The sequence below is a fragment of the Spermophilus citellus genome (assembly GCF_964194105.1).
Source record: "Spermophilus citellus genome assembly, chromosome: 13".
NCBI classification, from domain to species: domain Eukaryota; kingdom Metazoa; phylum Chordata; class Mammalia; order Rodentia; family Sciuridae; genus Spermophilus; species Spermophilus citellus.
In genome coordinates, this window is record NC_138193.1 from 116,212,240 (window position 1) to 116,239,061 (window position 26,822).

The following is a 26,822-nucleotide window of genomic DNA, read 5'->3' on the forward strand; positions in this document are numbered from 1 at the left end:
AAGGCAAATGCAAAGGCAGCCGTGGTCTTGCAGGATTCTGAAAAGTACTGTATCATGAACTACTGAAGGCTGAAGCTACTCTTTCTACCTTTTTCTCCAAAATGTCACCACCCGTCTTTATTATGTGCTCCTGGGTTTCTGTGTGCTTTTCAGTCTGTGAAACATATCTTTCTGAGTTCTCTCTCCCTTGCTGTAACACAGAGCAAATCCGTTTACCAATGTTGAATCCTGGACAGCACCCTTGGAAACCATGACTAGGGTCCTACAGGACACTGAATGTTCACAGGAAGTGGAGTAAACAAAGACTGGAAGTGGCCTTCTGTGGACAGGCCAAGTTTTGCAAACAAACAGTGAAAAAATAATTGACTTTGGAGATTTTTGGATCTCAGATATGTGGCTAAAGGTTGTTGGCCCAAAGAAACACAGAAAAAAGATCTGTACACATGTATGTCATGTTACATGCTTTAGAAAGTTTCTATGGGTTAAATTCCTACTGGGCTAATTTCTTCGTGGAAGAGTACATACAGTTTACAGTTTGGGTTTGGGCATGAATGGCTGAATTTGTCCAGGTGGGCTCTCGGTTCTGTCCCTACCCTGCCCACCAGTGTGCGAGAGCTCTATTTCCATTCACACCCATAGAACACACAGTAAATGTGTAGAATTTATTTATTTTTTTATAGATTTAGATTTTAAAAATATTATCTCAATGTAGTTATCATTTTTCTTTTTGTGATGAAATTGACATTTTATAAGGTCTGAATATAATTTAGAGACTATATTTTGTGCCAGTAGGAGCTATTGGCTTAGCAGGATGGGCACGTGCATGTAGAGCCAGCTGGAGTGAGCTCCAGGGGGCCGGGAGTCTGCCCAGGAGGTGGGCAGGTGCTCACCTGGCGCTGCCGCTGCTCTGGGCAGAGGTGCCCATCCCACCTATGCCCTGGATCCTCGTTATCTGCACATTTCTTGATAAAAAGAACGATCGCAAGAAAGTAAGCTCATAAATTCTGTTCCATGTGGTTGAGATCACTGGAATGGATGAACAGCCTCAACCGAAACTATCAAGAAAAAAAAAAAAACAGCGAAACTGAAGAAATTAACTGAGGTTTTCTGTTTGTGACAGCGCGACCGGCTTTTGTGATCCAGCCACAGAACACGGAGGTGCTGGTGGGAGAGAGCGTTACGCTGGAGTGCAGCGCCACGGGCCACCCCCCACCGCGGATCTCCTGGACCCGAGGGGACCGCACAGCCCTGCCCGCCGACCCCCGGGTGAACATCACTCCCTCTGGTGGCCTGTACATACAGAACGTGGCCCCCGGTGACAGCGGGGAGTACACCTGCTTTGCCTCCAACGGCATCGACAGCATCCACGCCACCGCCTTCATCATCGTCCAGGGTGAGCGCCGTGTGCGTGTCAGGGCCACTGGCTCTGCAGCCTGACCGCCTCCTCAGCGCTGTTCCCACAGCCCCTCTGGAAGCTGCCTACGCCTGCTCTGACTCCACCCAAAGCCCTGCCCTTCGTCCCCTGGCTCCCTTTGTTATTTATTTTTTTTAAATTTTAAGCTTTTATTTATTTATTTTTAGATTTTTAAAAAAAATTTTAACTACACGACAGCAGTGGGAAACATCACAATTCTTATTACACATATAGGGCAGAATTTTTCATATCTCCGTATATAAAGTATGTTCACGCCAATTTATGCCTTTTGGGTTTTTTTGCATTACAATTCTTAATACACATATACCACAATTTGACTTGAATTGGGTGTCAACATACTTTTTTTTAATATTTATTTTTTAGCTGTCGTTGAACACAATACCTTCAGCCCCTCTGTCTGTTTTTGCCCACAACACTCACTCACTCACCCACTCGACTGATTGTCGTGACCATTGATTGCTGGTTTTCTTCAGCACGGGGCTTTGCCTGTGGGCTGTGGTGTGGACAGCCCTGAGCACTGGGGGACATGAATGCCTGTGTCCTCTGGTGGCCATCAGTCCTGTACCTTTCAGGCAGCTTTCAGTCCTGCCCTGAGGTCAGCATCTAAGCGCAGGACCTGGGGAGTAGGCAGCTTTAAGATCATTGCAGTGCATTTCCAAGCCACTTAGTCGATCCTAAACTGAGTAAGAACTTTTAGATGACATGCCAAGTGGGGTGTCCGTCAGGAAGCCCTGAACAATGCCCAAGAACAGACTGTGGATGACTCGTTCCCTGGCCCACGCCTCTTCCTTCAGCTGGGTCCTGCCCCCGACAAGCTGCGACTCTATTTCCCTGTGCCCAAGGTCATCGTTGTGGGCTTTTCCTTCCTTGAGCTTGTCCCTTCTGTGAGATGGGCTCCCACCCTGCCCGTAGCTTGCTGTCATCAGCAGCGGTGACAACTTCCCACTGCACCCAGCTGCACCAGGTGGGGTTTTAACACTTGCAAACACTGATTTAGATGAAGGAACCAGTGTCTCTTTGCTGGTCTGTCTCAAGGCTGAGCTACCCTGTCCTCCCTCTCTGGACACATTGTAGCTACCTCTGCTGGTGCACAGAGCTGCAGTGCAGACCTCTCTGATGCTGAGGATACACCCTCTTTCTGGGTTCCTTCTGCTTTGCTGCCTGGGTCTTCCTCCAGGGCCTCCCCCTTTCACACCTGCAGGTGGACAGTGCACCACGGTGTGTCCTGTTGCAGTCCTGGGCACTTCCTGGTGCAGCGTTTTTGTCCGATGCTCTCCTTCAATGCCCATTTAAATGTTCTTCCTTCTGAAGCTCTTCCGCAGTTCACTGTGACTCCTGAGGACAGAGTGGTCATTGAGGGTCAAACGGTTGATTTCCAGTGTGAGGCAACAGGCAACCCGCAGCCAGTCATCGCGTGGACCAAGGGAGGTAAAACACCATCCCGGGCCTGCGGGGCCCACAGCTTCAGGACCTGAGAAACCAGCTCTTGCAAACCTGGCATCTCCCAGACAGGGCGAGCAGAGGCCATGCCCCACGGGACAGGTGCTGGGAGAGGGCAAGGGGCCCATGGGTCCACAGCACAGGTGGCCAGAAGGCCACGAGGCTTTGTCCTTGCTAAAGGGACTTGGGGCGCCTGCCTCCTGCATCTATACATCTTGCCTTTAATCAGAAGCCTCCCATCTCATAGCATGAGGGATGCAGCTCTCTGGGTCCCTCATGGCACATGCCAAAGCACACGGCCTCAGGCTCACTCTGACACCCAGAGTGCCGGATGTTGGTGTCTGGCTGCCAACAGTGTGACTCTTGGGTCCCCCCAGCCACATTTGGAAGAGGCACAGCCCAGCAGGATGGGGCTGGGGGCGTGCAGGCACCCAGGCTGCTGGGGAAACATCTGCCCCAGACTGCCAGCCTTCTGTCCTCAGCCCAGGGGCGTCCTTCCAAACACCGTCCCAGCCACCCTGGCTTGAACAGAGGGCTACCATGTCCACTTGTCCCACCAAGGGACCCAGTTCAGGGCTGCTGAAGAACAGACACATTCCTGTCCTCAGGCAGCTACCCTGTGGGATCTGGAGAGGCTTCTCCACAAAGGAATGTGCCAGGCCCCTGCTTGGGGGAGCCTGGGCTTCCGAAAGGCTCCAGCCCCAGCTCCTGTCCTGTTCTCTCTTCTCAGACACACTTAGGGTCAATCCCTCCAGCCCCTGAGTCACCACGCAGTCCTGACCCCCTGTTCTCCCCCATTATGAGTTCTTCTTAGCCCCCTTGCTGGGAGTGGCCAGGTGCAGGGCTGTGTTTGATCCCTCCCTGAGCTGATCCCACAGTGTGCGTGCCCCCCCCCCCCCGGGCATTTGAGGGCGTCGGCTGGGTGGAGGATGACTTGCTCACCCACTGCTGGGACCAGCCACCTCCTGGCCCAGGTGAAGCCCAGCTCCTGCAAGGCTGCCATTTCCAGAGAGAAAGTCCTTATGCCCCGCGGCCCGCCTCCCGCCTCACCCAGCCCCTGCCGTGTGACTGACGCTCCCCCTTGCAGGCAGCCAGCTCTCTGTGGACAGGCGGCACCTGGTGCTGTCCTCAGGCACACTGAGGATCTCGGGGGTGGCCCTGCACGACCAGGGCCAGTATGAGTGCCAGGCCGTCAACATCATCGGCTCCCAGAAGGTGGTGGTGCACCTGACCGTGCAGCCCCGAGGTAGGCGCTGCGGGCGGGGTGAGGGGTCGGACCCGGCATTGGGATCTCTGCAGCCCACTCTGCTGCCACCACCCCTCCTCCTCGGGTCTGATGCCCCACCAGCATGTCCCCAGGGTGTTTCCGTCGCAGCCCACCCGGGCTCTTTTGCTCTGTCTCAGTGGTGCTTGTACTGAGCATGGTTAAGTGACCTGCTGATGGGAAGCCCATTGCTTCCCTTTGGTTCACCCGGTGGGGCTGAGGGCTGTCTGGCTCTGCAGACCCGGGCCATCCCCAGGCACACTGCCTCCTCTCCCACTTGCCCTTGGGCCCCTGTCTTCCCTGGGCCTCCTGGAAGTCTCACTTCCTGCTCCCCTAGATAGAGGAGGCCTGCTGCCTGCTCCCTCCTGGTAGACCAGCATGGAAAGGTCAGGGAGTGTCTCCAGCACAAAGGCCCCTGAGCTGAGGAGGACCGGGCCTCTCAGGCTACACCTGCCGTGCAGAGATGGGGCAGAGGGCAGAGGGTATGTTCAGGGCCTTGGCTGCCCTGAGAAGATCAAATCAAGACCAGGAGAGCATCCTGGGGGCCTCTGGGGGCCTCATCCCTGATCAACCCTCTGGGTGGGCCCTGGGCTTTATGGATCTGCCCTTCAAGTCCCTGATTTGTCAGGACCTGCCCTGCTCAGTGAGAGTGCAGGCAGTGGGGTTCTGAGAGGCGTCCAGCCCACCACTGGTGGTGCCTCCCTTCTCGAATGGCTCTCCTGCCTGCGAGTAGAGGCTCTCTAAGCCTCTGGCCCAGTGGAACATGCAGCCCAGCAGTCTGTCCTGCCCCTGGTGTGGGTCAGGGCATTCTGAGCACCTGGGCATGGGGAGTCCTGGGGGCTCTTGCAGAGGACCAAGTTGCTGTCCACCTGTGCGGCTGCTCTTGGGGCCCAGGGTAGAAGCAGCGAGATGGAGGGTGGGGGCAGGCCACCTCTTGTCCCTCTGGTCCCCTTGCTCTTCCTGGTTGCCTCTGGGAGGCCGGGAGGTTTGTCACCCACAGCCCCTGGGTCGGCGTGACCGAGGTGGGGTTTCTGCTCTTCTGAAAGCTCTCTGCCATCTGCGGTTCCTTCTAGTCACCCCAGTATTCACCAGCATTCCCAGCGACTTGACGGTGGAGGTGGGCACCAATGTGCAGCTCCCGTGCAGCTCCCAGGGCGAGCCACAGCCGGCCATTACCTGGAACAAGGTAGGAGCTGAAGCCACCCCCCTGGCTCCTCTGTGGGCGGAAGGGAGCAGGTGGCTGCCACCCTCCTACAGACTTCCTGCAGCAGGAAAAGGCTTGTGTTGCAGGTGCATGTGGCGGTCCTCCCTCTCCCTCCAACCCCTCTGTAGGTCTGCAGCCTCATGGACAGTAAAGACAGTGCTCATGATTCGATGAATTGATTTTTATCTGGCTGCCACTACTCAATCCAACACAGAAATGCTAACTGAACTCATGTGGGCAGGAAGTGCTCCCTGGGGGACGGGCGGCCATGCCAGGCCCCCTTGAGGGCACAGTTCTCAGGCCAATGATGTCCTGGCCCCTCCAGCCCCTTCAGCCTGTGGCCTTCTCTACGCACACCTGGACCTGACGTGTGACTTGTCTTTTCTGTCTCCAAGTTGTCCTGGGTCCCAAACACCCTGCACTCAGGGACAGTCCCAGGGGCCCATCTCTCCGGGCCCTCCCCCCCGTAGCTGGTAGCCCAGGGGAGTTACCCCGAGTGTCCCTGTGCTTGTGGTGAAGCCTCTTTTGTACCAGGCTCTGCCCCTGCAAGAGGTGTGTGAGAGTCCTGGAGAGTCCCCTGGGCCGCTCTGCGCACAGCCTGGGGCGCTGTCCTGCAGTCCCAGCCACCCCTCCCCACTCTCAGGAAAATCCCCTGGTTTCTCAGCTTTGTGGCTGAGACTGTTTTTATTGTTTTGCTCCAGGATGGGGTTCAGGTAACAGAAAGTGGGAAATTTCACATCAGCCCTGAAGGATTTTTGACCATCAATGACGTTGGAACCGCAGATGTGGGTCGCTATGAATGTGTGGCCCGGAACACGATTGGATACGCCTCGGTGGGCATGGTGCTCAGTGTGAACGGTACGGAGTGCCCGGGAGCTTGGGGTGTGCCCAGGAGCTTGGGGTGTGTCCTGCTATGCCAGCCAGAAGCACAGTGCACAGGCCAGCCCTGTCCTCCCTGGTGAATGGCACTGTTTAGGGTGTGCCCCTGACGAGGCTTGGCCAGGCGGGTTCTCCGGAGCCACTTGAATCCCAGACTCACGGGCTTCTGAGCTGTGAGCACAGCTGGTCACTTGCCTGGTGCCTGCGCCGCTGTGCTCAGGGTGGATGAGGGGGTGGGGCATGGGAGGCTCTGAGCAGGGCTAGTCCCTGGGCCTCATGGCTGCAGTGTGGCCTCCACTCTGGGCATGTGGGAAGCCACTAGGACGTGCCCATGGGTAGAGCTGTGAGCGTCCTCCTCTCTGGGGCCACTTTGCCATGGGCAAGGCTTGTCCACCGGCACAGGAGTATGGTCCCGAGTCCCATGACAGCCTCACCTCACGGGTGCTGGTAGCCATGGAGATGTGCGGCCAGATCCTGGGATGCTGCCCAGAGCCGTCTCAGGCCAGCAGTGGACTCGGGAGTCGGGGTGACTGCAGGGCCAGCCAGAGCCCTTTGGTGCCATTTTCAGTAAAGGAGGCCAGTTTGGGAAGAGGAGGGTCAGGGGTCATTTGAACGGTGAGCCATGGCCTACAGCAGGCCCTTTGGATGGACGGGTCTGGAGCCCGGGGAGAGATGGCAAGAATAGGAGAAGTTAGGTCCTGGGACTGTGAGGTCACCTGGGACTGGCTCCACACCTCGGGGTGAGCCAGCAGCCAGTAAGGCAGGGAGGACAACTGGTGAAAAGATACCCGAGTGACCAGGGGAAAGCTGGCACCGGAGACCCAAGCTGCTCGAGGAGGCCGGCTCCCGCAGAGAGACGAGAGCAGGGGCTGCGCCTGAGGAGGAGGAGGGATCGGGGCCGGAGGAGTGCGCCTCCGCAGCTGGCGGGGGACCCCGGGTCTCTGCGGTGGGTCACACGGCCTGGCCCTCGGGCCTGCCCGCCCCCAGGGGGACGCAGCTGCAGCCACCCTGCCGCTGAGGCAGCCTGGCGGGAACCAGGTCTGGTCCTGGCCAGCTCCGCTCGCAGCAGCTGAGTAGAGGGCTAACTGCGTGTGTGGTTGTGCTGTGTGTGGTGCGTAGTGTGGTGTGTACAGTGTGCTGTGTGTATAGTGTGCTTTGTGGAGTATGGTGTGTGTGCTGTGTGGCTGTGGATTGTGGGTATAAGGTGTGCTCTGTGTGGTTTGTTGTGTTTGTGTGTGTACACTGTTGTGTGTGCTGTGTGGTGTGGTGTGTGGTGGTGTGTTGTGGTGTAGTATGTGTGTGGTGTGGTGTGTTGTGTAGTATGTGTGTGGTATGTGGTGTGTGGTGGTGTGTGGTGGTGTGGAGTGGTGTGTGGTGGTGTAGTATGTGTGTGGTATGTGGTGTGTGGTGTGTGGTGGTGTGTGGTGGTGTGTGGTGGTGTAGTATGTGTGTGGTATGTGGTGTGTGGTGTGTGGTGGTGTGGAGTGGTGTGTGGTGGTGTAGTATGTGTGTGGTGTGTGGTGGTGTGGAGTGGTGTGTGGTGGTGTAGTATGTGTGTGGTGTGTGGTGTGGTGTGTGGTGGTGTAGTATGTGTGTGGTGTGTGGTGGTGTGTGGTGGTGTAGTATGTGTGTGGTGTGTGGTGGTGTGGTGTGTGGTGTGTGGTGGTGTGGTGTGTGGTGGTGTGGAGTGGTGTGTGGTGGTGTAGTATGTGTGTGGTGTGTGCTGTGTGGTGTGGAGTGGTGTGTGGTGGTGTAGTATATGTGTGGTGTGTGGTGTGGTGTGTTGTGTAGTATATGTGTGGTATGTGGTGTGTGGTGGTGTGTGGTGGTGTAGTATGTGTGTGGTATGTGGTGTGTGGTGTGTGGTGGTGTGGAGTGGTGTGTGGTGGTGTAGTATATGTGTGGTGTGTGGTGTGTGGTGTGTGGTGGTGTGGAGTGGTGTGTGGTGGTGTAGTATGTGTGGTGTGGTGTGTTGTGTAGTATATGTGTGGTGTGTGGTGTGTGGTGGTATGGAGTGGTGTGTGGTGGTGTAGTATGTGTGTGGTGTGTGGTGTGTGGTGGTGTGGTGTGTGTTAGTGTGGTGTGTGGTAGTGTGGTGTGGGATGGTGTGATGTGGTGTGTGGTGTTATGTGATGTGGTGGTGTAGTGTGATGTGGTGGTGTGGTATGTGGTGTGTGGTGGTGTGTGGTGGCATGGTATGGTGTGGTGTGATGTGGTGGTGTGGTGTGTGGTGGTGTGGTGTGTGGTGGTGTGGTGTGTGGTGGTGTGGTGTGTTGTGTAGTATGTGTGTGGTGTGTGGTAGTGTGGTGTGTGGTAGTGTGGTGTGGGATGGTGTGATGTGGTGTGTGGTGTTATGTGGTGTGTGGTGTTATGTGATGTGGTGGTGTGGTGTGTGGTGTGTGGTGGTGTGTGGTGGCATGGTATGGTGTGGTATGATGTGGTGGTGTGGTGTGTGGTGGTGTGTTGTGTTGTGTAGTATGTGTGTGGTGTGTGGTAGTGTGGTGTGGAATGGTGTGATGTGGTGTGGAATGGTGTTATGTGGTGTGTGGTGTTATGTGATGTGGTGGTGTAGTGTGATGTGGTGTGGTGTGTGGTGGTGTGGTGTGTTGTGTAGTATGTGTGTGGTGTGTGGTAGTGTGGTGTGGAATGGTGTGATGTGGTGTGTGGTGTGATGTGGTGTGTGGTGTTATGTGATGTGGTGGTGTAGTGTGATGTGGTGGTGTGGTATGTGGTGTGTGGTGTGTGGTGTTATGTGATGTGGTGGTGTGGTATGTGGTGTGGTGGTGTGTGGTGGTGTGGTGTGTTGTGTAGTATGTGTGTGGTGTGTGGTAGTGTGGTGTGGAATGGTGTTATGTGATGTGGTGGTGTAGTGTGATGTGGTGGTGTGGTATGTGGTGTGTGGTGTGTGGTGGTGTGGTGTGGTGTGTGGTGGTGTAGTATGTGTGTGGTATGTGGTGTGTGGTGGTGTGTGGTGGTGTGTGGTGGCATGGTATGGTGTGGTATGATGTGGTGGTGTGGTGTGTGGTGGTGTGGTGTGTTGTGTAGTATGTGTGTGGTGTGTGGTAGTGTGGTGTGGAATGGTGTGATGTGGTGTGTGGTGTGATGTGGTGTGTGGTGTTATGTGATGTGGTGGTGTAGTGTGATGTGGTGGTGTGGTGTGTGGTGTGTGGTGGTGTGTGGTGGCGTGGTGTGGTGTGTGGTGGTGTGGTGTGTTGTGTAGTATGTGTGGTGTGTGGTGTGGTGTGTTGTGTAGTATATGTGTGGTGTGTGGTGTGTGGTAGTGTGGTGTGGAATGGTGTTATGTGATGTGGTGGTGTAGTGTGATGTGGTGGTGTGGTATGTGGTGTGTGGTGTGTGGTGTTATGTGATGTGGTGGTGTGGTATGTGGTGTGGTGGTGTGTGGTGGTGTGGTGTGTTGTGTAGTATGTGTGTGGTGTGTGGTAGTGTGGTGTGGAATGGTGTTATGTGATGTGGTGGTGTAGTGTGATGTGGTGGTGTGGTATGTGGTGTGTGGTGTGTGGTGGTGTGGTGTGGTGTGTGGTGGTGTAGTATGTGTGTGGTATGTGGTGTGTGGTGGTGTGTGGTGGTGTGTGGTGGCATGGTATGGTGTGGTATGATGTGGTGGTGTGGTGTGTGGTGGTGTGGTGTGTTGTGTAGTATGTGTGTGGTGTGTGGTAGTGTGGTGTGGAATGGTGTGATGTGGTGTGTGGTGTGATGTGGTGTGTGGTGTTATGTGATGTGGTGGTGTAGTGTGATGTGGTGGTGTGGTGTGTGGTGTGTGGTGGCGTGGTGTGGTGTGTGGTGGTGTGGTGTGTTGTGTAGTATGTGTGGTGTGTGGTGTGGTGTGTTGTGTAGTATATGTGTGGTGTGTGGTGTGTGGTAGTGTGGTGTGGAATGGTGTTATGTGATGTGGTGGTGTAGTGTGATGTGGTGGTGTGGTATGTGGTGTGTGGTGTGTGGTGTTATGTGATGTGGTGGTGTGGTATGTGGTGTGGTGGTGTGTGGTGGTGTGGTGTGTTGTGTAGTATGTGTGTGGTGTGTGGTAGTGTGGTGTGGAATGGTGTTATGTGATGTGGTGGTGTAGTGTGATGTGGTGTGTGGTGTGATGTGGTGTGGAATGGTGTTATGTGATGTGGTGGTGTAGTGTGATGTGGTGGTGTGGTGTGTGGTGTGTGGTGTGTGGTGGTGTGTGGTGGCGTGGTGTGGTGTGGTGTGGTGTGTGGTGTGGTGGTATGATATGGTGAGTGGTTGTGCGCCGTGCACCATGCTGGGTGCCTGAGGAGGGAAGCACCCGTGGAGGTGGGCTGATGGCAGGGCTGTGGCTGAGGCGTGGGTGGTGGAGGCCAGCCTTCAAGGAGGTGAGGGGCTGGGCTTGGCTGCAGGCCCCAGCGCTGGCCCCTGGGGCCTGCAGATGCCTCCTGAGGCTCTTGGGGTCACGCCCCTTGTGCCCCGGGATGTGGAGTCCTCAGCTGCCGCTGTCCTGGGGGGGCAGCCTCTGGTGGAGCCAGCCGTCCCCCGGGCTTGAGCTCTGGGTAGGATGGAAGGGGTGACGTCCCAGTGACCAGGCGTCTGGGTGGGGTCTGGTGAGTCACGTGGTAGCTTCCTGGCAACCTGTGACTTTGTGCTTCCCAGTTCCCGACATCAGCCGGAACGGGGACCCCTTTGTTGCCACCTCCATCGTGGAAGCGATCGCGACTGTGGACAGGGCCATCAACTCCACGCGGACACACTTGTTTGACAGGTACGGGGCGGGGCGGGGCGGTGCTGGCCTCGGGTCCCCTGGCTGGGTGCAGGCGGAGAGCCCACGGCCCCGCACAGAGCTCTGCCCTGTCTAGTCCCCAGAGAAACTTGGAGTGTCACCGTCACGAACGGCACGGGCTCTGACTGGGGTGTTAGGAGACACAGGGACGTGTCCTTTCCTAATAGAATGTGGACGCTGAAGCGCAGCCAGACGGTTTCCGGGAGGCTCTCCGTGTCCTGGACGGGGTGCCCTAGCCGAGCCTGCAGAGGCGGCCCGCGCCTGCTCTGCTGGCAGAGCTGGCTGCTCTCTGCACCTTGGTTGGCATGCTCTGTGCCCTTCTCTGATGCCTTATTAACGGTTTGTTTTTAGTGTCTCTTGGCTCTTGTCTGTCTGTCTTGCTCTCTTGCCTTCCTCTTCGGATGAGTCAGGTACGCTGCCTCCTGTTGTCCAGAGTAGCACTAGAGATACATAATAGCTCCAGCACGTTTGGACTCTGGCGGGTTTTGACTCCACACCCTGTTTCATGGCACCTCTCTCCCAACTCCTGTCAGCCGGCCTCGTTCTCCAAATGACCTGCTGGCCCTGTTCCGGTACCCGAGGGACCCCTACACAGTGGGACAAGCCCGAGCGGGAGAGATATTCGAGCGGACCCTGCAGCTCATCCAGGAGCACGTGCAGCATGGCCTGATGGTCGACCTGAACGGAACGAGTCAGTACCACGTCCCCTCCCTGCCCAGTGTCCCCACACCACACGTGAGCCCTGAGGGCTTCTGGCACCTTCCACCCCAGGCTGGCGACGGGCACACAGTGTCGGAGCTGGGGCTCTGCTTTGAGCCTAAGGGGGGTTGTCGTGTGCACAACCTGCTGACCAGGCTGTAAAGGCCTGTCCATGCTGTCTGTACCAGCTCCTCCCTGTGAGCATGATGACCCTTGGGTGGAGGCTCGAGCGGGTCCATGTGTGGGTGCTGTGCAGTGTGGGGTGTTTGCAGATTCCCAGCATCTGAAAAGCCAGCCCAGGCGGCGGCTGGGGGGTGCCGGGTGTGAACTGCCCTCTGCCCTGCCCACCATGGCCCCGGTGCAGGCCCAGAGTGTGAGTCTGTCCTGTTGGTGGTGCCGACAGTCCCCGCAGACCTCGGTCCTGCCCTGTTGCTCACCTGCACACAGAAGGAGGGACGGGGAGCAGCCGTCCCGCGCTGCATCAGAGCGGCTTCCTGGGGTTTCTGCGTCTCCAGGCCATTTTCCACAGGCCTTTTAAACGATCATGGCAAAAGGTGACTTGGGGCTTAACATGGCTGCCTGTGAAGGTGTGAGAGGAAAGAGGCGTGGGGTAGGTCTGCAGGCACTTCTCTCTGGAGCTGGGTGACGACGGGCGGTCCTCATCCTGTCCTGTCCCAGAGCTAAAGCTTCTAGGCACTGCCTGGTGACATGTGGACGGCAGCCCCTGCCTCCCTGTCCTGGGGGCATCCAGCCTCCCTACTGGAGGCCTGGGAAGAGGGAACAGCCTGGTGTTCCACGTGGGACTGCAGGCTGCTGGTCTCCTTCCACCAGGGTTCTGGGAACCTCTGCTTGCTGGGCACAGCTTGGGGGTGGGTGCGGCAGAGGCCGTGTGTTCTTGGGCACCCCAGCCCTCCCCAAGGCTCAGGTGTGTCGTTCTCGGGGAGCACAAGGAGAGACTTGCCAGACGCCACTGCTGGCTGCTGGCTGCCTTTCTCACCCCTAGCCTGGAACGCCCTGTAGCCCTGCAGGACCAGCCCCTGGGGATGCCAGCTGCAGATCTGCCCTGTTCAGATTTGCTCAGCTCCCTGCCAGTTCCGTCTGTCTCCGCGCTAGTTAGGGAAAAGGCTGGGAAGGCACAAATCCACAGCACCCCACAGCCCCACCACACTGGCCTTTTCTCTGAGTGGCAGCTGGAGCTGTCCTCACCGTCCATCCCCCACCCTGGTGGAGGCACATGCTCCACCCCCAGGCCTGGGGATGTGGCAACATGAAAGAAAGGAAACCCTCAGCCCCGAAGGCCCAGCACTCCTGATGAGCACAGGTGCTAAGCCAGGAGACCAGCCCCGGGGAGCGCCCGGGCAGCGGCGGCAGGCAGCCCTGCTGGGGGCAGGCCCACTCCAGAGTGAAGATGGTACTTGATGGGGGGCCCCAAAGAGGAGAGGCCTCCTGGGATGAGGGGACAGCAGGTGCCCAGGCTGCGAGGCAGGATGCGGGCGAGTCAGTGTGGCTGGAGCAGAGGGATGGTGCAGGAGAAGGGGTGGGGAGGCTGTCGCCTGCCAGGAAGGGGCTCAGAGCCACCAGGTTTTCTAGCAGAGAAATGGGATTGTCCTCCTTGCTGTGGTGCCTGGCAGGGGGCGGGGGCGCAGGGAGCCCAGCCCTGAGAAGCCAAGCGGGGATCTCTACTGCTGTCTGCTGGGGCTGCCAGGACGTCTGCCCGGGGCCAGTGCCAGGGAAAAGGTGAGCATGCTCCAGGCAAGCCCCGAGGCCCACGCTGCAGCATAGACGTGTGGAAGGAAGACTTTCCTTCTTGGCTCTCTGGTTTTTGGTGCTTCTGAGGTTCAAGACTGAGGGTTTTCTAGACTCCCTGGCTGTAGCTGTGAAAGCAGCCAGACTTGGTTCTTCTCTGCGGGAGGTGTACACTGTGGAGGGGCCGGGAGGCAGGTAGGCTGCATCCCCTCTGCTCTCCCTGGGCTCCGGGGTTTCTGAGAGCTCCTCCCCTCCCTGGCCTAGGAAGCCTCCCCAGGTCCCTTCACGCCACCTGCTGTGTGTTCTGGGTGCCATTTCCTACAGACACTAGCAGTCTCCTTTCCTCTAAGGCCGTGTGGACACTGCGGCAGAGCTGGAAAGGTGGAGTCTTGGCTCAGTACTCAGCAAGTGTGTGGATCCTGTCTCCATGTGTCTGGATATGTGCATGTGTGCACAGTGTGAGCAAGAGTGCATGCCTGTATCAGTGTCTCTTGCATGCGTGTGAGCAACAGTGTATATCCTGTGCCCTCTCTGAATATGTGCACATGCCCACGTGTAAGCACGAGTACATGCCTTCCCAGACCCAGTGGCCACACTATCATCTCAGCTGCTCAGGAGGCTGAGGCAGGAAGATCACAAGTTCAAGGCCAGCCTCAGCAACTCAGTAAGACCCTGACTCAAAAAACAAAAAGGGCTGGGGCTGGGGTGGTGGCTCAGTGGCAGAGCGCTTGCCTGGCATGTGTGAGGCACTGGGTTTGGTTCTCAGCCCCACCTATAAATAAATAAATAGAAGAAAGGTCCATTGACAACTAAAAACATATTAAAAGTAAAAAGGGCTGGGGATGTGGCTCAATGGTTAAGTGCCACTGGGTTTAGTCCAAGGTTCAAAATAAAAAGAATGCATGTCTGTGTCAGAATATGTGTATGCGAGCATGTGAGCAAGAGTGTGTATTCTGCGCAGTGTCTGGGTGTGTGTCCGTGGGAACAAGAGCATGTCTGTGTCAGTGTCTGGTTATGTGCATGTGTGCGTGTGTGAGCAGGCCTGTGAGCATGTGTCTCCGAGTGTGCCTGTGTGTCTATAGATGTGCACACGAATGTGCTCACACAATGGTGCGAGTGTGGAGGGATGTTTGTGCATGTGTGCACATGTAAAGTTCACATGTGTGGTTCAGTGTGTTCACACGTGAGGGTGTCAGCCTGCCTGTGCTGGCATGATGTGTGAGAACACATGCGTGCCTTGTGCCAGCTTTCTGGCAGATCCCAGGCACGCTCCGGGGAGAGGAGTGTTGAGGAAGGCCTTGTGAATGTTTGGGCAGTTTGGGAACATGAGCTCTGAGTCAGCAGAAGTCTGAGGGGAAGACTGGGGACCTCGCTTAGGAAGAGCCGTCCCCTGCGTCACGTGCCTGGTGGGCAGGTCTGGACTCCTGCAGCTGGGAGGTGGGCTGAAGGTCTCTGAGCGGCCCAGTGACCCTCTGGAGCCAGCGCCTAGACCAGATGGAGGGCCATCTATGCTAGGGCTCGCCAAGAGGAGGCTCTCGGAATTGAGGCAAGCATCGTGAGGATCTGCCTCTGGATCGTGCTGGAGCAGTGGTGAGGAGGGCGTGTCCTAGGGGTGTTTGGTGGCAGTTGATGGGCTTCGGTTGTGCAGTGATGGGCCTGGGGAATGGCCCTGCCGGTGAGCAGGAGTCAGTGGTGTTCAGTGGTCTTGGGGTGTATTTCTTGCCTGTTCTCCCCAAGTAGCTACAAGCTGGGCCACATGAGAGAAGAGAGAAAATGGGAAGGTGCAGGTGGCCTCGCTCTGTCAGTGTCACCACAGTGGAGCTGGCCTGGAGGCCCAAGGCCCGTGAGGGCTTCATGACCAGGAACCGCAGGGGCATTGGGCGGAGCTCTACCCCAAGGCCAGAGGGGGCTGCGAGAGGCCCAGGCACCCTCAGGAGGTAAGCACCGCCTGTGTTGCAGGTTATCACTACAACGACCTGGTGTCCCCGCAGTACCTGAGCCTCATCGCCAACTTGTCAGGCTGCACCGCCCACCGGCGGGTGAACAACTGCTCTGACATGTGCTTCCACCAGAAGTACCGGACCCACGACGGCACCTGCAACAACCTGCAGCACCCCATGTGGGGCGCCTCGCTCACGGCCTTCGAGCGCCTGCTGACGGCCGTGTACGAGAATGGCTTCAACACGCCCCGCGGCGTCAACCCCCAGCGGCTCTACAACGGGCACGTGCTTCCCATGCCCCGCCTGGTGTCCACCACGCTGATCGGCACGGAGACCGTCACGGCAGACGAGCAGTTCACGCACATGCTGATGCAGTGGGGCCAGTTCCTGGACCATGACCTGGACTCCACGGTGGTGGCCCTGAGCCAGGCCCGCTTCTCCGACGGGCAGCACTGCAGCTCCGTGTGCAGCCACGACCCCCCCTGCTTCTCCGTCATGATCCCACCCAATGACCCCCGCGTGCGCAGCGGTGCCCGCTGCATGTTCTTTGTGCGCTCCAGCCCCGTGTGTGGCAGCGGCATGACGTCCCTGCTCATGAACTCCGTGTACCCCCGGGAGCAGATCAACCAGCTCACCTCCTACATCGACGCGTCCAATGTGTACGGCAGCTCAGACCATGAGGCCCGCAGCATCCGGGACCTGGCCAGCCACCGCGGCCTGCTGCGGCAGGGCATCGTGCAGCGCTCCGGGAAGCCCCTGTTGCCCTTCGCCACCGGACCCCCCACCGAGTGCATGAGGGATGAGAATGAGAGCCCTATCCCCTGCTTCCTGGCTGGGGACCACCGCGCCAACGAGCAGCTGGGCCTGACCAGCATGCACACGCTGTGGTTCCGTGAGCACAACCGCATCGCCACAGAGTTGCTGAAGCTGAACCCGCACTGGGACGGGGACACCATCTACCATGAGACCCGCAAGATCGTGGGGGCAGAGATCCAGCACATCACCTACCAGCATTGGCTGCCCAAAGTCCTGGGGGAGGTGGGCATGAAGATGCTGGGCGAGTACCGGGGCTACGACCCCAACGTCAACGCTGGTATCTTCAATGCTTTCGCCACCGCAGCCTTCAGGTTTGGCCACACGCTCATCAATCCCGTGCTCCAGAGGCTGGACGAGAACTTCCAGCCCATCGCGCAGGGCCACATCCCCCTCCACAAGGCCTTCTTCTCACCCTTCCGGATCGTGAACGAGGGGGGCATCGATCCACTGCTCAGGGGTCTCTTCGGGGTGGCAGGGAAGATGCGTGTGCCCTCTCAGCTGCTGAACACGGAGCTCACAGAGCGGCTCTTCTCCATGGCGCACACAGTGGCCCTCGACCTGGCTGCCATCAACATCCAGCGTGGCCGGGACCACGGCATCCCGCCCTACCATGACTACAGGGTCTACTGCAACCTGTCCGCCGCCCACACCTTTGAGGACCTGAAGAACGAGATCAAGAACCCTGAGATCCGCGAGAAGCTGCGAAGGTGAGTTCTGGGAAGCCGCTGCCCTGGCTCCTGTGTGGGCACCAGCGTGACTGGCCACGGGCTGTGCTGCTGCTGCGTGTGTGTGGCACCGCACGGGGATCAGAGGAGAGCACCATTAGCCACCAAGTGTAGGGGGCGCGAAGGCGGAGCCCAGCCAGGTCTTCGCTGCACAACTGCCCAGCCTGCTCAGGAGGTGAGCTTTGCTGAGCCAGGACAAGCTCCCAGTTAGTTGACCCAGTTGTGCTTCTAGCCAAGGTGTGGCTGGACTGAAGGGCCAATTACCCTAGAATGTTCCAGAACTGAGGCTGTGCTGAGCAACTCAGGCAGGTGGATCTGGCTTTCCTGCAGCCCCTCCACTTGCCAGGAGTCCCCACCAAGTGCCCTCTCTGAGCAGCAGCGGCCGTGGGGACATGGGCCACAGATAGGCCTTCACCTGGGCACAGGAAGCTGTCAGGCTTGGCACACCTCTGAGCACTCGGGGCAGCCAATGGGAAGTCCCTGGGCATAGAGGGGATGGGAAGAAGACAGACCAGGAGGGAGCAAGTCCTCTGGGGAAGTCTGCAGGCGGCTGGCCCCTCCAGTCCAATGGGTGCCCTGTCCAGCACAGACCAGTCAGCCTCCAGGTTCCTCCGAGAAGCAGCTTCCCACCGAGGTGCTGGACATCCAGGGTGCCTGGACATGGAACAGAGAGCACAGCTGTGTCCTGCAGGCCTCTGGGAGCTGGGGCTGGAGCAGAGCCGTGCTTGTGCCCACGGAGGAGCCCACTGGTGTGCCTGCTGCTGATCAGAGGCAGAGGCCCTGGCTACGTGTGGCTCCTGTGTGCTCTGTGGGGAGTGGCAGTGGGATCCCAGACCTTTAGGACTCCAGTGAGTCTGGAACCATGGCTCCTGTTGAGCAGCACAGCCTTTGAAAACTGTGAAACTCTGGGACGTGAACGACCTGTAGAAATCATCAGTGTTTGTTTGTAAGCCAGTATTTCTGAGGAATTGGAAGAATTTGGTAAAGAAGTTCGTAATCTGACACTTCAGCTTCCTCCTAGTCCTTTGGCATCTTTGTTAGAAAACATTTCATTATGGCAGATATATTTCCAATGTATGGTAGAATGCAGTTCCCTTCTGTTAAAGCTGTGGCTGTGGCTGCCTACTGGTCCTTGTCCATACATCCATGGACAGAGGCCCGGCAGGCATAGTGGATGGTGGGTTTTCCCTGCAGAGCAGGCGGGGTGTGTGGTTTAATTTGCTTTCTTGGGTTTTTCAAATCTTTGATAGATAAGTTGGGGCATGTACATTTTACACCCACAAAATACAAAGTAGGAAAAAGCCTTCAAAGTATAATGGATCTAAGTTTTAAAGAAATAAAGGTGAATTTGTTTGTGAAGTATAGTCATGAATAATGTAAAGAAGGGAAAGAAAAAAGGAGGACGTTTGCATCTGCTGTGTTTTCTGCCGCGTGCCACCCTGTTAGGTAAGGGACCTGCCTCTTTGTTGCAGACTGTACGGCTCCACCCTCAACATCGACCTGTTCCCGGCCCTCATGGTGGAGGACCTGGTTCCTGGCAGCCGCCTGGGGCCCACTCTGATGTGCCTGCTCAGCACACAGTTCCGGCGCCTTCGGGATGGGGACAGGTGAGCGCAGGTGCCCTGCAGAGCCTGCCCTGACAACCAGAGACACAGAGACCCATCCTGGCTGAGAAGGAAAAGCTACACCCTGATGGACCTCCTTAGGCTAGCCACACCTGGCCAGGTGCCCTGAGTCCCCAGCCTGAGGGGCAGGATTCAGCTCCTGGAAGCCTGTGGGTCCACCCATGCAGTTCTGCCCCTGTGGACCTCAGAGCAGCTGAGCTTCTGGCTGGCCTTCTCTGCGGCTTGGGCTGGCGTCGTGAGTGTACTTGGATGCCTGGGAGGCGGCCCGCCCTCCCTATTCCTTAGTAACTCTGCAGACGGCTTGCAGATATCATTGTTCTGTAAGTGGCCTGTCCCCCGTGTTGCTGCCCCGGCAGTTGGCAGGCGGCCTCCTGTGTTCGGGGTTCTACATCCGCTTTGTTTGGGGAGAAGCGTGAGCATCTGCTGCTCTTGGCCAGCTCCCTGCTGCTGGAGAGACAGCTCAGCCCACTCCTGGGTCCCGGGGCCTCCCTTCCTGCTTCTGACCTCGCCGTCTCTGCCCATGCAGGTTGTGGTATGAAAACCCTGGGGTGTTCTCCCCCGCCCAGCTGACGCAGCTCAAGCAGACGTCCCTGGCCAGGATCCTCTGTGACAACTCAGACAACATCACCCGTGTGCCAGGGGACGTGTTCAGGGTGGCTGAGTTCCCACATGGCTATGGCAGCTGCGAGGACATCCCCCGCGTGGACCTGCGGGTGTGGCAGGACTGCTGTGAAGGTGCGTTGGGGGCCCACGCTGCCCGCCTCACTCCTGCGTTTCCAGTGTCGGCCAAGGGCAGCCCGACAGTGTGGGGGGGTATGGGCACGGGTGGGGTAGCCCACTGGCCCACATGTCCGGAGATGCTCCCTAGGAGCTCTCACCTCACACACCCCGAGGGCTGTGCACACGCAGCAGGTCTGGGCAGCCGCTCCTCCTGGCCTCGGTGCCATCAGGAGACATGGCCACAGGAGATTGGGCGGCTGCTGCCATGCAGCACAATCTCCCGGCAGACCTGAGGAACAGGGCACAGGGTGAAAAAACAGCTGGAGGTCGTCTGTGCAGATGCAGACGGCAGCACGCCAGTGATGGTCCCTGCCTGGCGCTGGGAAATGTGCCCAGGGCGTACCCCACTCCACCCCCCCACTGCCTCGCCCCGCCCCTCACGGTGGCCATGTGATCCGTGGGCCCCGTGTCCACAGTGACTGCAGCACTGGGAGGAGTGTAGGCACAGTGCTCCTCGGGCCTGGCTGGTCTCCCTGTAGAGCCTGGTGAGTGTCTGAACAAAAGTGCCCCTGAGCGAAGCCCAGCCTCGGAGCAGGTGGAGAAGGGCATGCACGTGGAGGCAGCCTGGCACTCGCACCCTAAAAAAGTGGGGCTGCCCCTCATGCTGGCCAGGCTGCCCTCATGGAGCCTGCACAGCAGGTGGGCTCAGGAGGAGCACAGAGTTCAGAAACTGGCGACCCCCTCCTCCTGCTGCCTGGAGCGCAGGTGCAGCAGGTGTTAGGTCCACTGGTTTTCAGATGGTCCTCGGCGGGTCTCAGTCTCTGGGAGGGAAGTGTGTGATCTGATTTCCTGTCTCCACACATACATCAATGCACACGTGCCTGCGTGTGTGGTGGGACGCTTCACGTGCATGGACACTGCTTGCTGGGCGCCTGGTTTTCCGCGTCACAGTATCTGCCTCCTCACTTCTCCTGGGGACCTTTACCTGTTTCTGTTCTCATTGTGCATCGGGCGTGAACGCTTCTGCTCGAGCACAGCAGAGAGATCCATTCTGTTGGCAGAAAATGGTTCTATTGAAAGCCATGGGAAAAGCCAGCTATTCTTACTCTCCAGTGCAGGGACTCTGCGATCTGATAACTCCAGCAGGCCCTCTGGCTGCCTGAGCTGGAACAGAGCCAGGCGTCTGCTCTCCACTGAAGACCCCCCCGGCTGGGCTGGTGCTCCCGGGTCCTGTGGGCGCTCTCTGCAGGGCAGCCACAACCACAGGAGCTACTTGCCCACACTGGGTTCCGGTACTTTCCCCTGAAACAGTGGGCTTGGCCCTGGGCCACCACAGCTTAAAAATGCTTTGTAAGGTGATCTGTTTTTATTTTAACCCAAAAGCTATATCTAAAATATAGCAGGAAAAGAAAAAGAAAGAATTGAAGTTCGACAGGCCAAAATATCAGCTTCTATTCATGTTGGTTCAACTTTCAAAGAAGGCGCCTGTCCAGCGCACTTCCTAAGCTGTGGCCACGTCTTGTCAGCCCCCGAGGCTGCTCCCTGTGCCCCTGGGAATCCTAAGAAACAGCTCCTGGGAGGCGGGTGACTGATGCTCTTGACTAGGGTAGCAATTATGACTTATTTGTGGGATTGATGAGTCTTAGGGAAAAAGAGATGTACACATGAACACAGATGCACGTACACTCACACACAGAGGCCCATGCGTTCACACATGCACACATACACACATGCAAGTGCACGCCCACACCCTCATTGGCGCTAAGCATTCTGAAATCGTTTGGAATCGTTGCAGTGAGCATTGGGACACGATTAGGAACTGCACACTGCACCTAGCTTCACCAGTTGTTAACATCTTGCCCTACAGTGCCCCTCTGTCACTGTGTGTGTGTGTGTGTGCGCGCAATGTGGATGTTTTTCTGTATTAGCCCAGGATATTGTAGGCATTGCACTGCCTTGCTTCTAAGTAGCGTAAGTGTGTATTGTCAGAATTGGGACGTTTTTCATGAGCGGTTTATGGAGTTCACTCAGATTTTGCCATCTGTTCAGTAATGTCCAGTGATGTCCTCTGTGCTGCTTTACATCTGGGCTCCAGATTCTGTTCAGGGCCATGATTTACCTCTCACCGGCACGTCCTGTGGCATCGTCTAAACAGGAATCGAGTCTCGGCGCCTGTCTTCACTCCTCTGTCGCGTAGCAGTCGCCTCCTGGCAGCTCACCTGATATTTCCTCAGGGTTGGGCCCTTCGCTGGGCTTGGTACACGGCATCAGGAGACACGTGAAGTCAGTCTGCTGGCTGGGGACGTGGGTCTCCCTAAGGGGTTGTGTTGGTGTCTGACCAAACCAAGGGTCTGTGAGCACGCTGCCCGAGGGGGGAGATGAGCAACTCCTCCTTCACAGCCCCCAGGGCCTGGGCAGAGGACTGTGCCCAGTAGGGTGGATTCTGGTTCTGGGCTCAGGCTCTCTGCCTACACTGTCCTGGGCCCTGCGTGGTCCAGCTCACTGACAGGAGCACATCAGCTTCCCTGTGTCCACTCACATTGCTCCCCCAGCCTCACTGGGGCCAACCAGCCAGGCAGCTCCTGCCTCCTGAGCCAGGGCAGAGCCCAGGGCCTGAGCAGCATGGCCCAGACCCGCCCTGCACACCAGGCAGCCCCAGGGCTCTCCTGGCAGGGATGGGGGCCTGTCCCCAGACAGCCTGCTCCCTGGGGACCTCATGGGCTACAGTCCCCTCCCTTGTGCACCCACTCTGTGGTGCCTGGGATTGGGAGTGACCCTGCCTTCTCTAGTCCCCACTGTGGACTCTGCAGGGACCCACCCCAACCCCAGTCTGCCAGGGAGGGGACCGCCAGTCAGGCTCATCCTGCCCTGTGTCAGAGTGCTGGGCCTGGCCTGGCCTCCACACGTGGAGGACTGGGGTCCCCGGAGGGGCCAGGGCTGTGAGGGGCCCTGCTGGGTGGTCCGATGCATTTATCTGAGCCATGCTCTGGGGTGATTGGCAGGCAGCGTGCCGTGGGCGGGTCGGCAATCTGGGCCTGGCCCAGAAGCTCAGTGCTTAGGTGCTGGGACACAGTGCCGAGCTAAGGGGTCCTCCTCAGCGGTGTCGTGGGACAGAAAGGGGCTGTGACCCTTGAAGAACACTCTCCAGATGACAATCCAGCCAGCCGCGAATACCACCCAGGACGGGAATGCAGAGCCCACCACAGGGCCTCGGCGTTGTCCTCGTGGGTCTTGGTCTTGCACCTTCCTGCCGCAGTGGTCCCCTGAGGCTGTCAAATCAGGAAAGGGCCTGAGTGGCCATGACCTTCTTTCTGGTCCTCAGTGAGGCAGAGTCACAAGCCCTCAGAAACCCTGCCCGCCGTGTCGGATGATGTGGGAAGCCCCAGGGTCCCGGGCCCAGGAGAAAAGCCTCAGAGAAGGTGTCTGGGGCTCCCTTGGGCGGAGCAGAGGTGGACCCACCTCCGTAGGATGGGTGGGGGAGGTGGTCAGGTGCACCAGGCCACCGGGCCATAGGAGGGGGCCCCCCCGCCAGCAGCCTCTGGAGTCAGCCCCTGGCCTCTGTGTGTGAGCTGTGGGGGACTGGTCAGACAGCAGGGTGGCCTGGTGGCATCGCGGGTGCTGGAGTGGGGCCCACTCCCACCTTTTGGATGCCTAGGGACCTCAGAGGTCAGATCCACAATCCCTTCCTGGCCCCAGGCACCACAATTGGTTCATTGACTGCCCCACAAAGGGGGTTCACATTTGATGAGATGCACAGTAGTTCCTCACTGTCTGCAGCGTGCCCTTTTCTGGTTTCTCTTTAGACTGTAGGACCAGGGGACAGTTCAACGCGTTTTCCTACCACTTCCGAGGCAGGCGGTCTCTGGACTTCAGCTACAGGGAGGACAAGCCCCGCCGGGGAATGCGACCCCGGAAGATGCGAAGGTGCTGGTCTCTTGGTACACTGGAAGCAGGCCCCCAGCCGCGGGATGCCTGGTGACAGGCTGCGGTCTCCCTGCCAGCCTGCGCTTTTTTTCAGTCAGGCTGTCACAGGAGGGAGGTCTGGGGAGCCCTGGGGGCTACGCTGGGCCATGGCCCTTGTGCTCAGGGAACTCAGGAGCCAGGATCTGAACCGGTGGGTGAGTCTGTGCTTCTCCTCCCGTAGTGTGCTGAAACCCAGCGAACAACAGGGCAACACCACCTCAGCCGCCCGGGAGCGCCCGGGAGCACCAGTGACCAGCGACTTCCGAGAGTTTGTCCTGGAAATGCAGAAGACCATCACAGAGCTCAGGAAGCAGGTGAGCGGGCTGAGCCCCTCCACCAGCAGCCTTCTCCGCAGCCCACCTGCCTCCTCCGATCAGGAGGCCTTCCTTCTCCAAGGACTGAGGGCCAGCACCCTGCTGGGCACCACTCCAGTCCACGGCTTGCTGCTGTGGGCCCTGCTCGTCTCCCTGGGTTTCCCAGAGGATCAGGGACAATAGGCAGTGGGTAGTGAGTGCCACAGGCTGTGTGGCCACCAGCCAGGTGACTTTGCTGAGAACACAGCTGGTGCGAAGTCTCAGGAAGCCCCAAGAGAGGCCGCTGGGGAGGAGGCAAACCTGAACTCCTGTTCAGCTGCTTGGAGAGGGATGGCCGCAGGCTGCAGACGGGGACTCAGGTGACACCCTGCTGGCTGCTGGGTCATGTGGGGATTTTCAGGCAGCTATGGCTCAGGCCTGGCCTTGTCGTTGTGCTGAGCTCAGTGCTCACACGCGTGTCTCCGTTGAGACCCACACAGGCCCAGCTCTGAGTTAACTCAGGATCAGCCGCACGTGCCTAGGGTCCTGGCAGGGTAGACAGGCCTGCGGTCACTCAACTCTGGGGCAGCCTGGCCCGTGCATAGGTAAGGGTGTGCTCTGCCAGGCCGAGACCGCTGTTGTGGTGGGCGGGCTGCGACAAGAAGCTGCCCCTGTGGACACACATAGGCAACAGGTTGGTGGTCTCCTCTGCGCACAGCTGGTGTGGCCTACTGTCAGGGCAGCTGCCGCTGCAGCTGGGCAGGGTTCACAGATGTTTGTTCCCAGAACAGGAAGGCGTGTGGTGAGTGTGCTCTCTCTATGCCGGACCCCAGCACCACTGAGATCAGGCTCAGCTGCAAGGGACAGGACACCCCGAGTGGGAAGCATTCAGTGAGCCACAGCACAGCATCCCGGTCACGGCAGACAGTGGCGGGACCTTGGCTTCTCCCTGCTCGCAGAGGGGGCCCTGTGCACAAAGGCCAGGGTGTGGGAAGGTGGCCCTCAGGGGGTCTTCTGGGCTCCTGCAGCCTCCCTCACATCCTGCATCACTGACCCACACCTTTACTGTGGACACCACGTGTCCAGTGCACACCAGCAGCCCACCCATGGGAAGCCAGGTGGCCTGATCCCCAGGCTGGCCCGCCACCGCTCCTGGGAACACTGTGTAGTGCGCTCTGCCCTGGATGGGGGGCAGTCGTGGGAGGAAAGCGCCCTCGCTCCCGAGTCCCCTCCTTTCTCTTCTGTTGGGCTCCTCTGGCTTCAGAGAGGCTGCCAGGCCATCGGGAGCCTGTCTGCTCAGTGCCACTGAGGTTCCCAGCAGTGCTTCAGAATTCTGTGTGTGAACAGTGTAAGGTGTCACCTCATGGGGGAGGCTTGCTCAGAGGCGACGGGGACGCTCTGTGCCCTGCTGCAGATCAACAGGCTGGAGTCCCGGCTCAGCACCACAGAGTGTGTGGATGCCAGTGGAGAGCCCCGTGTCAACAGCGCCACGTGGAGACCCGACCCCTGCACCGTCTGTGGGTGCAAAGTGAGTACGGAGAGCCCCCGCCATGCCACACGTCAGGGGCCAGTCCAGCTCCTCCCAGGTCCTTGCCTTTCCACGGGAGCACCAGGGGCCCACCTCTCGGTGCCAGCTGTAGCGGTGCCTACCGGGCAGTGCTGGTGCCCAGACCTGGGCAGTGTGCAGCCAGGCTCAGGGCAGGATAAGCAGTAGGCACTGTGTGCTCCGGCTCCATCTTCTGCCCGCTGTGGCACTAACAGGTCCACCCTGGAAACCCAAAAACACAGCCGCTGGCTCCTTCCCCAGAGAGTCCCTGATAACCACCTCCCCACTGGGCACTAGCAACACAGGAAATGGGGCTCGAGCTGGCTTAGGGAGAAGGTGAGCAGTGGGCATGGGCACCAGGAGGCAGCAGAAGCCCACCTGCAGCCCAGACTGGGGCTGTCGGGGCCGTGAGCAACAGGACCCCCAGGCGCCTCGGGTGCCGCCGCAGACGAGGCTGTGCCTTTGTCAGGGATGTGGGGAGGGCACCCAAGCACCCTGGGCCTGTCTCCTTTGGGCAGCAAACAGGGAGAGCAGGCCTAGGTGGCCTCCTGGTGTTCTCTGATCCATTATCCTGGAGGAATCAGGGGTAGGAGGAGTGTGAGTCACCCATGATCCCAGTGGCAGTCACCTTACCTTGAGTCTGTAGCTGGGAAGCCTGCCAAGAAGGGCCCCTTTTCTAGTCACAGGAGAGGGAAGGCCTCTGCAGGCCAAGGGGTGGGGACGTGGATACGGAGTGACCAGCCCCATGTCCAGGTCAGTTCTTGAAATGACACTGTGCCCATCTCCCCCTCCCCCAGGACGGGCAGGTCACCTGCTTCGTGGAATCCTGCCCTCCTGCCACCTGCCCTGAGCCCGTGGAAACGGAAGGAGCCTGTTGTCCAGTCTGTGTAGAGAAAGGCACGGAGGAGAAGCCCTAGCTCCTGCAGGCTCTCGGGTTGGTCTGTACAGCTCTTGCAGGAACAAAGTCCACCAGGAGTGCAGACCAGAGCGAGCCCCTGCGCTCCGGTGTGTCGGGACTGGGCTGGGCCTCAGACAGCAGTCCAGGCGCCCCAGACCTGTGCTCCGTGGAGGAAGCGGCAGGCAGGAAGGGGAGCGACTCTGTGTTAGACTTCTCAGGTTTTATTTAATTCTTTCAAGTGAAAATCTGGTGCTACTATTAAATCGCACAGTTAACTCTTTAGGCTCCTAAATTGACTCTGCCTGATAACACCACTTCTTTTCCGTTAGGCAGGAGGCCTCTAAACGCCTGCTGCACCTGGCTCTGGGGCCAGGCACTGGCAGACAGGTGTGGCCGGCAGTCGGGGGCCTCACAGAGAGGAGGCAGGAGGCTCTTGAAGCCTGGGCTGTATCAGACCACACTAAAAAAGAAAATCACGTTTGGCACGAAACAAAACGGGATCTTTAGGAGAGCGTTCTGGGGACCCGGTCGGGTCACTCGGGCTCCTGCTCCCTGCCTGCTGTTTGCCCCCACCTTCTTGGTCCTTTCTCAGCTCCTCAGTATTTAACCATGAAGCGAAGCAGCTGTGTGTCAGTGACTGCTCCTCCTCCCACGGAGGGACGTCACCAGGCCACCCTACAGACGGGCTCTTCCTCCTGGAGCCTCCTGGAAGGCCCATGCACTGGCCAGTGGCTTGCGGCCTTGGTGTGCCTGCCAGCTCCTCTGCTGACCACGAGCAAGGCCTACTCTCCAGGTCCTCTGCAGGGCAGTGACAACCGGAGTCCCAGCGTGGGGACTCTGACTCCACATCATGTGAACCTTTAAAAAATG

At 58.4% G+C, this 26,822-nt stretch overlaps 1 protein-coding gene across 2 annotated transcripts in view; it reads left to right on the plus strand.

Moving 5' to 3' along the window:
- PXDN (peroxidasin) overlaps window positions 1–26,232 on the plus strand; it is a 102,516-nt gene extending 76,284 nt beyond the window's left edge. For both annotated transcript variants that reach the window (XM_081264383.1, XM_081264384.1), the window contains 14 exons: window positions 1,121–1,393; window positions 2,747–2,863; window positions 3,963–4,121; window positions 5,213–5,325; window positions 6,045–6,201; window positions 10,855–10,963; window positions 11,515–11,672; window positions 15,386–16,889; window positions 18,380–18,514; window positions 19,059–19,267; window positions 23,056–23,176; window positions 23,397–23,529; window positions 24,923–25,036; window positions 25,852–26,232. In XM_081264383.1, the coding sequence (XP_081120509.1) occupies window positions 1,121–1,393; window positions 2,747–2,863; window positions 3,963–4,121; window positions 5,213–5,325; window positions 6,045–6,201; window positions 10,855–10,963; window positions 11,515–11,672; window positions 15,386–16,889; window positions 18,380–18,514; window positions 19,059–19,267; window positions 23,056–23,176; window positions 23,397–23,529; window positions 24,923–25,036; window positions 25,852–25,971 (3,422 nt within the window). In that variant the 3' untranslated portion in view covers window positions 25,972–26,232. The remainder of the gene's footprint in view (window positions 1–1,120; window positions 1,394–2,746; window positions 2,864–3,962; window positions 4,122–5,212; window positions 5,326–6,044; window positions 6,202–10,854; window positions 10,964–11,514; window positions 11,673–15,385; window positions 16,890–18,379; window positions 18,515–19,058; window positions 19,268–23,055; window positions 23,177–23,396; window positions 23,530–24,922; window positions 25,037–25,851) is intronic.
- The last annotated feature ends 590 nt before the right edge of the window (window positions 26,233–26,822 follow it).